This window comes from Lycorma delicatula, chromosome 11, assembly GCF_047948215.1.
Source record: "Lycorma delicatula isolate Av1 chromosome 11, ASM4794821v1, whole genome shotgun sequence".
NCBI classification, from domain to species: Eukaryota; Metazoa; Arthropoda; class Insecta; order Hemiptera; family Fulgoridae; genus Lycorma; species Lycorma delicatula.
The window spans coordinates 11,763,615-11,775,910 of NC_134465.1; the positions used below are offsets into that span (position 1 = coordinate 11,763,615).

At 30.9% G+C, this 12,296-nt stretch overlaps 1 protein-coding gene across 1 annotated transcript in view; it reads right to left on the bottom strand.

Annotated features, from left to right (window-relative positions):
• LOC142332124 (WD repeat-containing protein 55 homolog) overlaps window positions 1-12,296 on the bottom strand; it is a 57,168-nt gene that overhangs the window by 12,006 nt on the left and 32,866 nt on the right. The window contains exon 5 of the mRNA XM_075378381.1: window positions 8,390-8,463. Coding sequence (XP_075234496.1) covers window positions 8,390-8,463 — 74 coding nt within the window. The remainder of the gene's footprint in view (window positions 1-8,389; window positions 8,464-12,296) is intronic.

Sequence of the window (12,296 nt, forward strand, 5' to 3'; positions counted from 1 at the left end):
CGTTTATTAACATAAAACACTGTCCTAAGGAGGTTTTAGTCAAATTTAAGGTACTGATTCAAGACATCAAGAAAAAAGTACTCGCAAAAACAAATTTGTTATTTCGCTTCATTATACAATAAAAGAAAATTTTAATGAAATTTGGTGCACATATACCCAAAAACATCTAAAAAAATAAATACAATTTTAAAATTTTACCTTTGAGGTTTCCAAAATGGCGTTCATTCAATCGAATTATGTTTTATCAGATAAAATGTTAATCTTCCCATTGTGACAAATCTGACATCTCATTTAGTCAAATCCGTGAATATGAATAAATCATTGATCGCCAAAAATCATAGTCTGACAATTTTGTAACTATTTTCACTTCCGTTATTAACTGAATTAAAATGAATTTCTGTTATTAGTAATTTTTATTAACAACTCAAACGAAAAATAACAATAACCCTGGTCCAATGTCTGCAATCCACCTTAACAATCTCAGCCGTACTTCAACAATTTATCAACCTCTTTTAACAAATAAGAGATGTTATTTTGCTCACGATAAAAGGCTTTTATCCGATAAAACATAATTCTATAAAACAGATATTTAAGAAGTTATTATTTACGATTAAACAATATAAAGGGCATCCACTTTGGAATTTTTAAAGGTAAAATATTCTAACTTATTTATATTTTAGATGATAGAAGTAGGTAAATAAATTGGCCTCCTAGCCCCACCGATTTTTACCTTTGGGATCATGTAAAGGAACTTCTTGGCGCAGAAAAAGTTAAGTCTAAAGAAGAATTATTGAACTGAATTTTAAACGCTTTTGAACATCTTAAGACTGTGATATTATTAAAAAAGTTTCCTTTAATGTTATACGTCGCACTAGATTTCGCATAAACTATCAAGGACATCATTTTGAACAGTATTTGTAACATATGAAAATTAAATTAAAATATAAAATAAATGCAATATTTTTTTTTTGTGCAAGTCATTTCATTTATATTTTTTCTGTTTCTTCTACAGTAGATTTGATTTCTATTGTACTTATTTACTTCAACCAAATGCGTTAATCTAGAGGTGAACGCATCTTCCCAAAGTCGAGAGTTCCAGCGTTCAAGTCATAGTAAAGGCAGTTTCTTTAATATGGATTTGAATACTAGATCGTGGATACCGATGTTCTTTGGTGGTTGGGTTTCAATTAAAAATTTTTGAATAATATTAAATATAATCTTATTTTTATCTAAAGCTGAATTAAAAATAAACATTATTAAAAAAAAAAACATACTATTAGCTGCCAGTATAATAAAAACAAGCTATTCCCATTTACATAAACTTCTTTTTCATAATTATTTTTAAATAACACCGCATCCAATTCTAAAAAAAAATAATTTCTATTATATCTACTCTTTTTAATTCATTATGCTCTTAATTTTTTAATCTACAAAAGCAAAAAATGAGTAATTACATGTGTATACATATACATTTTATTTATTTTTATATCGATTCGTGGATTTAAGAACACTGAAATGATCACTAAAATGCTTCTTTCATTACGAAGCGTCTGTTAAATATAACGTATAACAGTTAATCTGAATTAAAATTTCTTGTTTGTTAGGACAAAAAAAAAATTTGGACCTATTGAATAAATACATACTGTTCCACTTGATTGTAATTTCTTTAAAATCCTTAATGATAACTAGAGAAATTACATTTAAAAGCGCAGATCCATATTTTTAATAATATACAAATACATAGTACAGTATTAGCATTGTTACTAAAAATATGTGCATGGCTTAGACGAGACTAAAAAGGCCTTCTTGGCCCAACTTTATTTGAATTGGAATGAATCTTTATTGGAATCATTGATCTCAATCGATTTTTTGAACTCTAATAAATAAACTCGTTTATTTTTAACACTTATTATTAATTACAAAACGTTAAAGTTTTTGTTTTAAAATTAAGTATTAAAGCATGCATTTGGATAAAATATAATGAACAAATTATTTATTTACACAATACATTAACTACAGCAACAGCTTTTTTTATTTTGAATAATAACCGACAATAAATGTTAAAAGTTAAAATTAAATTCAGCAGACTAGCCGCTGTTTTTATTAAAAAATTCACCCAAATTACAATCATTAAGTTTTATTTGATACAGGATAAATGTCTCTAAAATAACAATAAATGTATCATTACATTTTTAATTAAATTACCTAGCAACAAACAAACTTATTGAAATGTTTTTAAATCTCTAACTAAACTTCATTCTTTTCCTCTACCGGTATAACGATAAAGGACATTAAGAATATATTTAAAAATGATCGAAACTTGGGTTATTTATTACTTATTATGTGCTCGTAATTTTACTAAAACTTTTGAAACCTTTATTAAATGTGTTTTCTATCCTATTAATAGGAATGAAAATAAATTTTATAAAGTCTGAAACTTTAATTATTTTGGTTATTGAATTTTTAGATTCAAAATTTGGTTTGACTTCTAATCTAACGTTATTAAATCTCTAGGGATTTAATGAAGTTCTATTAAAAGTCAAACTAGGGCAAAATTGGGGTTCAAAATTTGGTTTGACTTCTAATCTAACGTCATTAAATCTCTAGAGATTTAATGAAGTTCTATTAGAAGACAAACATAGGGCAAAATTGGGCTTCAAAATTTGGTTTTAATCCATATGATGCTGATAAATGTTTCTAAAATAAAAGTAAATGTATTATATTTTTAATTAAATTATCTAGCAATATACAAATCTACTGAAATATTTTTAAATTTCTAAGATAACTTTATTCTTTTTCTACACCGGTAACGATAATGAGGGGAGAAAGCTGTACCAATTTCCCCTACTCATACGAAAAAAAAATACCCGATAAATTTAAATCCGGTAAAGTCATAAACACGAAGACGTCAAATGTGGTGAAGTAAAAATCTGATGACTTTTTTTGGAAGTTAGTGCAAAGCAGTAAGTGCCAAGTAATAAGTAATAATCAGTGATAACGCCTAACAGTAGAAAAGGAAATGCTAAAATGGCGTTATATGGCGCTGACTGTTTCGAAAATTTTTCGGATAAAAGACCTTAATAGAAAAAAAAAATTAAGAAATATATATAGACCGGATTACCAGGACAGAATTTAAAAACTAAAAAGTGAAACAGATATTTATAAAAATACAGAAAAAATAAAAAAACCGTCCGGAGAAGACAATTACAATTTTTTACGGGTATTTATACAGAATGAGCGAAAACAGATTAACAAAACATAATTTAACTATTATAACAGAACAACTTTTAAAACTTAGCAGTTTAAAGAAGTAGAAAACGACCTTAAAATTAAAAATAATTAAGAGAATACAAAAGAAGCAGTAATAAAATAATAGAGTCCCTGACAAGAATGTTCCCTATTCCCGTTACTTTTTAATCTTTACATAGAATTAGCAGTTAATGATGCTAAAGAACAATTTAGATCCAGAGTAACAGTACAAGGTGAAAAAATAAAGATGCTACGACTTACTGATGTTATAGTAATTCTAGCCGAGAGTAAAAACGATTTAGAAGAAACAGTGAATGGCAAGGATGAAGTCCTTCCCAAGAACTACCGCATGAAATAAACAAGAACAAAACAAAGTAATGAAATGTGGTAGAAATAAAGTAGATGGACCACTGAATATAAAAATAGGATGAGAAAAGACTATGGAGGAAGAAGAAGTTTGTTATTTGTGAAGTAGGAATACTAAAGATGGACGAAGCAGGAGCAATATAAGATGCCGAACAGCACAGGCGAAATGAGCTTTCAGCCAGAAATATAATTTGCTTACATCAAAAATTAATTTAAAGCTTTAAATGAAATGAAACTTGGACGTTCGGAGCACCTGACAAGAAAAGATTAGAAGCTTTTCAAATGCAGTGCTGTATAAAAATGTTAAAAATCATGGGTGCCAAAGTGATAAATGAAGAGGTTTTGCTGCAAATAGATGAAGAAAGAAACTTGGAAAAAATATAGCTAAAAGAAGAGACAGACTTATAGGCAACATCTTAAGGCATCCTGGAATAGTCGTTTTGATATTTGAGGTACAGGTAGATTGGAAAAATTGTGCAGGTAGGCAACATTTGGAATATGTAAAACAAATTGTTAGGGATGTTGGATGTAGGGAGTACCTCAAAATGAAACTACTGGCACTAGATAGGGAATCTTCAAGAGCTGCATCAACCAGTCAAATGATTGAAAACAAAAAGAAATGCAATATTTTCCCTGTATACTGTTAAATCCTGGTAATCTAAACTACACAGTGAAGAAACTTGTTTGGATTAAGTGAAAGTGGAAGTTCGCAAGTCTTGTTTCTGAAGATATTATTACTGTCTTTCTTCATTCCAGCTATGGATCAAACGTACACTGAAAACTATTGTTACTATATGAAAACAAATTCTGGATTTTACTTTATAATTCATGGAAAATATTACAACACTGGATAAATTAAAATTAATTACAATAAAAAATGTTATTTACTGGTTTGCCAAAACTTCAGAATGACACAATAAAAAAATTCTGGAAGTAATACCTAAAGTATAAATGTTGATTTCATCAAAAATCTAATGAACATATGCATGTCTAATGTACTAGCAGTATTGTTCATATTACAAAAATCAGTAAACTTCTGATTAATGACATACACTAATGATTAATGATTTTCGCTATTCTAAAGTTTTGGCAAACCATTAAACAGTTGATTTCAATCAGTAATAAAGTAATGCATATGCATTTGCTGATAGAGATTGACATACTGCATTTCTTCCAACCACTTAAGAGCATGAACTTGACTGATTGTGAAGCTTGTAAAATGACTGATGGCAAGTGAGGGAATCAAAGTAAATGATAATGGTAACAGTCAAGAAAAATATTATGGACCGTGAAATTATATTCATTACTGCCAGTATGGAAACTGGAAATACAGTTGGTGATCCTTGAATTTTCTCAATGATTCTAAAATAATTGATACTTTGAACCAGGATTGGTAATTTTGTATACTAAAATTGTAAACTAACATAACTTGAGCGATTATGATATTGTTGAGCAGTATTCAAAGACCATGATCGATGATATATTAACAAAATATTGGATATATATATTCCAGTTACTTTCCCTATTTCTGCTCTTCAATATGATTCAACTAGTTTCTTTTATAAGACCTGACTTATTGACAAGAGAACAGGTGTACAGTAATCAAAGAATGTACATTGTACATTTTATCTGTCTACCTCCACCAGTTAAGGTGTTTCAGCCTTTCATCTAGAAGCAGTCAGGTATATCAATCTTTAAGATACAAATTTCCATTCCATATTTCTATACACAAGCTTCTAGCTTTCGGTGGTGAATTAATCTTTTATTAATTATGTAATTTTAATTTACTATGAACAAATATAAAAATACATAAAGCTAACGATGATTAGTTTAATGCATGCTTTGATTTAATTATGTTAATAATTATGGGTATGTAAATCAGCTGATTACGAGGGTTATTTTTTTTTCAATGTCCGATCGGTTGCAAAATAAAAACTTGCGCAAAAATCAAATGAACCTTTGCACATTATGTGTTGCACAGCATCTCTAGAATGGCCTTCAATCACGCCGTGTCACTTCGTTTAGTTCTGAACATGCAGCTAGCATGTAAACATGTCTACAACAACAGCATCTCCTGCCAAGTGTGAAGTGCGTGCGGTAATTCGATTTTTTCAGGCTGAGGGGTGTAAGTAGTTGAAATTTATGGACGAATAAGTAATGTGTATGGTGAAACTTCAACGAGTGACAGCAAAGTGCGACAATGGTGCAGGAACTTTAAAGCAGGACGAACAGATGTTCATGATGCAGGCGGTCAGGGAAGGAAGCAAGTATCAACCGGCTGATCTCATTGAGCGAGTGAATGAGGCAATTCGAGAAAATCGTCGGTCCACAATTTCTGTATTGAGTGAATCATTTCCCGAAATTTCAAGGTCAGATCTCTACACCATTGTGAGTGAGAAACTTCAGTACCACAAACTGTTTGTGAGATGGGTTCCCAAGATGCTGTCCGACAATCACAAAACAATGAGAATGGACGCCTCCCTAACATTTACCCAGCGCTACCACAATGAAGGAGAAGATTTTTTGAACAAAACTGTCACAGAGGACGAGACACGGGTCCATTTCAAAACTGAAGAAACAAATGAACAATCCAAACAATGGATGCATTCTCATTCTTCCAGTAAACCAAAGAAGTTAAAGCGATCCTTCTCTAACAGAAAGTGTATGGCTACTATGTTCTGGGACCGGAATGAAGTTCTCTTGGTGGAATTGATGGAACGTGGCACGACCATCACTGCAGTCTCATACTGGGTAACTCTTCAACGTCTATGAAAGGCAATTCAGAATAAGGGGAGAGGAATGTTCTCATCAGGCATTGTCTTTCTCCATGACAATGCTCGCCCGCACACTGCAGCTATAACAAAGAAGCACCTGCAGTGTTTTGATCACCCACCATACAGCTCGGACTTGGCTCCATCCGATTTTCACCTCTTTGCTCACATGAAACGCCGGCTAGGAGGACAACATTTTGGCACGGACATCAAGCTGCAGACCAGTGTAGAAACATGGCTGAAAACACAGGCGGCTCTGTTCTATGACGAGGGTATTGGAAAGTTGGTACCACGCTACGACAAATGTCTAAATCAGAGTGGCGACTATGTAGAGAAATAGTGTAACTATGTAGGTACTTGTTACAAATAAAAAAAATTTATTTTCACTGTGGTTTTAATTTCGTGACCGATTGGACGTTGAAAAAAAAATAACCCTCGTATATTATAGTCAAAATTAAACTTTAATTATCGATATTAAAAAAAAGAAAGCACAATTTCAATCGATTCAAGAGTTGTCTATTCAGATAATTTAGAATTTTGTTTTATTGAAATTTTAATGTATGTTGTAACAGAGTTACATCAATGATTCTGTTTCTTTTTTTATTGTTAGGATGTAAATCCGGTACTTTTACAATATAACTGACAACATTAATGTAAAGTGTAAATTGAGTACAGAATTCACACAATAAAAGATTAGAGGTGTATCATTTGACATAAAATAAACATGTTTATCAATTGTACGGGTCCTAGGAAGAAAAATAAATAATAAAATTAGAATAGATAAACAGTCATGTTCAGGAATTACAACTTTCATTCATTCAAGAATTTTTATTATTTTTTTTTTAACTAGACGTCACATAAAGTTGTCTTTCAAACATTTATATAAACCACTTGATGGAAAAAAATAGTTTAAATTAAACCTTGTTTTTTTATCTTTTAATTCTTGAAAGTTTCTAATTTATATGCGGAAAATCTATATCCATTATGGGATAAACTATCATCATATATAAAACGTTTTGTTAAAATACATAGTTCAGAACAAAAAAAATTCTTAGTAATAAGAACTGAAATATAGAATTTTTTAATGACTGCCATATATTAAAACTAAAAATCAGAAAAAAAAATGTTAAATTAACTAGAAAATTACAAAATTTTCTTTTAAATTTACTTAAACAATATTAAAAAAAAAATTATTTTAACAAAATTATGGAGAACTGAGATTTGCTGTTACGAATAACTGAAACAGATTCATTTTTATAATTAATTTGCTGTAGTTCTAATGAATTTTCTTAAATGGATTGAAATATAAGAATAATGAATAAAGGAACAAAGGTTAATATACTACAAAACTATTCTTTTCTATCAATTTTATTTTATTATAATGGATAACTTTACAAAAACAAGCAATACATACTGAAATTATCATACATTGAATGTGTTAAAATATTTGTTTATTTATAAATGAAGCATTCTTTAATGATTCAAATGTATTATCATTACTGAAAGGAAGTACCTCTAAGGAAAGGAAGTAGTGGCTCTAAGGTAATAATTAGGACAGAGCAGGAAGGGTTGGTCCAATTTTCTGGACAACTTGCAGAAATAACCTTTAAAAAATAGAGTTTATTCATACAGTTTCTTAAGAACTATTTCAATAATACACATTAAAAATGTTTCCCTCATATTGATCAAATTATGAGGTTATAAGGTTATTATGAAGTTATGAGGAGTCTGTATCCTTAACAAACTTGAAATCCCTCTTCAGGATGACAATCAGATATAAAAAGAAGTGCAATTACTTCACTGCAATTAATTCATTTATGAATTTTATATTACAGCCAGTAATTTGGGAAGAAGTAGCATTTTTTAAACAGTGAAAAATGTTTGAAATTAGTACAGTAATTCCTGAGTTTACCTTGAATAAACAACAACAAAAATTCAATTTTTTATTAAATCAATAATAAAATGAATACTTTATTATCAAAAAGCAATATGTTAATACCTACATTTTATAACACCATCTTCATCACCAGATGCAAAGACATGTTCACTAATGATGGTAAGGCAATACAAAGCCCCTCTGCAAAAAAGACTTCATATAAGTAAACAAATTCAAAACAATACAGTATCTTTACAATTAAAGTATGTACGTCATACAACATACAACCTTTTCAAATGCTTTTTTCGCTCCCTTTTTATCTCTTTAATAGAACAACTCCTTCACTTCTAATTATTTTTAGAGGTAACTACCCATCTTGTTTAATGATCATTTTACATCGGTAGATAAAACATCTAAGGATTCCTATAATTATATGAGCAATTAACTTATTATGATTTAACATATCTATACATAACTTTAACATATCTATATAAAGTAAATCTATCTTTATCTAAGTCAATAATACAAATTTTATAAAAAAAATAGAAAAGGAATTATTAAAATATAAAAGAAGTAATTGCAAGGCACAGTTCAAAAGTAAGGGCCGATGAGTTATAAATAGCGATTGGCAACACCGATTGGATTCCTGCATGCACAGTAGCTTTAAGCGGTCTATTGGGGTATGTAACCACCATATTGCCATCAGTTCATTGTTGTTTGCCTTTCTGAGACAGTGTGTTAAAATAAAAGCAGTATAAGAAATCCTGCCGGTTGTGAAGTTCAATCGGTGATTAGATTTCGAAATACAACAGTAAATAGCGCAGTGCTAAAATTGACAGTGCTAAAATTCACTCTCAATTATCTGAAACATATAGGCCTACCACAATGAGTGAAGGTAAGGTAATGGTATCGTGAATTTAAGGAAGGCCATTCAAATGTTCACAACAAACAAAGAAGTGGCAGGCCTAGTGTTTGGCCTGATGATTTCGTACAATGTGAGAATGCAAAAGCGAGAGAAAATCATTGCATTACAATTAACAAACTTTCTTTAGAATTTCCAGAAGTTTCAAAGACAACATTGAGAATCATGACCGACACTCTATGCTATTGTGAACTGTGTGCATGAAGTGTGCTGAAATTAATTGACAAGTATTCATAAAGATCACAGAATATCTGCTGCACACACTTTTCTTGAACGTTTTAACCACGAGGGAGATAAATTTTTCCCCTATATTATCACTGGTGATGAAATATGGATTTTGTATGTCAATGTAGAGATGAAACAACAATCCATGTAGTGGCATAGTGGCATCATTCCCATTTACTTAAACCGAAAAAATTCAAACAAGCTCATTCTCGAAGGAAAATCATGGCAACTGTATTCTGGGACCAAAAGTGTGTATAAACGATTGGTTTGATGGAACCAGGAACATCCATCATAATACAAGTCTACATTATAAGTCTATTGTGAAACATTTTCAAAACATCGTATCATTCAAAACTGATGACGGGGAATGCTAAGATCAGGAATTATTCTTCTTTATTATAATGCATATCCACATACAGCAAAAACAAGGGAGATTTTTGATTATCACCTTATAGTTCTGAACTTGCGCCAAGTGACTACCATCTATTCCTATCCCTCAAAAACTGGATTGTGTCTCAACGATTTGCGGAAAGTAAAGAGTTGAAAATCTCAGGTAGTGGAATTTTATGCAGTGGGTTTGAAGATGTTTGTTTCACAATATGAAAAGCGTTTGGAACAAAATGATGATTATGTAGAAAAATAAAGTAAATATGTAAGTATTTGAAACCATTAACAAATACATTTTTAATTTTTTCAACTGTTCTCATTTTGTTACCTATGAGCTCTTACTTTTGATCTGCATCTTGTGTATATAACTGAAACATTCATTTCATGTTATTTATTTTATACACACTTCAATCAAAAGTGGTTATGGCATACATTAATGAAAAAACAAAATATATACTAAATGAGGTTAAGTCTATACTTATTATTTTTGGGAATTCTACTATTCTTATATCTACTATTCTTGTCCTGCATGATGATTCTTATTTTATCTATTTCTTTGCAACTATCGATGATAATTTTTCAACCAACACATGATTCTACACCTTTTGACGTAAGTAATGAAAATAAACTCATTTTCAAAAAAAAAAAATTCATCGTTTTTGCAATGAACTCTTTATGCATTACGCACAGGTTTCAAGTAGAGACTTGTGTTTCATCAACAAGCTGAACGTTTGTCTTCCTCTATTACTTAACTAACACGTTAATGTAGCAGCAGTTCAAACTATAAAATACTGAGGGATATAAACATAGTTTATAAACTATGTTTATATCCCTCAATATTTTTTTTTGAAATACTATGTAATTTAAATAATTAAAGAAGTGTTAAAATGCAAAAATACTCATCTGAAAAAAAAAGACTGAATTTAAATCAAATGAGGTAATTTATAATAAATTTTGTTTATGGTTTTTCTGGGTGAAAAACGCTTTCGTGTAGTTATCACCCGAACACAATATATATTTGTTGTAATAAACAAAGATTTATCACATTATAAATCTCAATTAAAATAATAAAATTACTATCCGCTTTACAGCAAATAGCATGAATAGTGAAACACATTACAGTAATCCAAATACTGGAATATAAATGGATGGCCCTAAGAAATCATAAAACATAAGATACCATTTCATTATAGCCTAGAATAGTTAGCATGTTAGCCCTTTGATTAAACTTGTGATGCAATGCCCCATAACAGATACAATCCACAAGGAAGTGGTGCACTGTTAGTTGGCAGTCACAGTGTGCACAAACAGATGCATCTATTTGCATCATCAAATATTCATGAGTAAGCCTTGTGTGTCCTATTCGCAAAACCTCCTCTCGATGGTTATTTCTGCATGAGGAGCTCCACGGTGATTGGATAAAGTTTATTGTTAATATTAGCATCTCAGTCACTTTACCACTCATCATACATAAATCACTCTGTTTAGAAAACAGACAAGATTCTTCGAAACAATGCGATTGGTGAAAGGAGGCTGGAAACAAAGTTCGTTTGCTGCACCATCATAGCATAAAATCCCAATATAGCTGGGGATCCAGTAGAAGCTCACTGTTGTATTATGGAGATTCATTTGAGAAATAACACACTGAATCTCACAGACAACAGGGTGTTTGAAGAACATGACATTAATAGCCTGTAAGGCGCTCATGGAAACTGAGCAAACAAGAACATGTCAAAATTTTGGGCTAATTATATGTAAGACTTGATTAATGGCATACAGCTCCACAATGAAAATACTGGTGATGATGGGAAGGCCAAACATGTATGTTTTGTTGCCAAGCACAACCAACAGAATTAATGTTTCCAGAGCCATCTGTATAAACTATATCATCAGGATTCACACTATTTATAATATTATAAAATTTGTTTTTCATGATAACTGTATTTGCGTTCTTTTTAAGATCCTGACAAAGATCAAAGCAGTAATTAATGGGAGAAGGCTGCCAAGAGGGTTAATAACATAGAGCAACAGTAAGGCTGGATATAATTGTATATTTAGAGTTGAGAAAAGGTAGTGAGCTCTGATGCCTAGTGGAGCAGTAGTTGGCTGTTCTTGGTATCGAATCAGATGTTGGTTACAGAACACCGCATCAAACGTTGGATGATTTTGTTGTGCTTTAATATGAACTACGTAAGTGCAGATCATTTGATTCAGTCTACTCTAAAGGGATGTCACATCTTTCCATCAACAGACTTACCACAGGGCCTGAAATAAATGCATCTGTAGCAAGACGAATGAATGGATGACTGATGAACTGTGTCTAGCATTCTATGAGCAGTGGACCAAGCAGATGAATAAGCCACACAGTCATAATCAAAGCTCGGTAGGAGTGCAACATGCATACTTGATCAGCTCCCCGATGAGTATTAGATGAAACTCTTAGCATGTCTAGCATTTTTAAACATTTTACCTTCAGCTCCTTTAAATGTGTTACCCATGT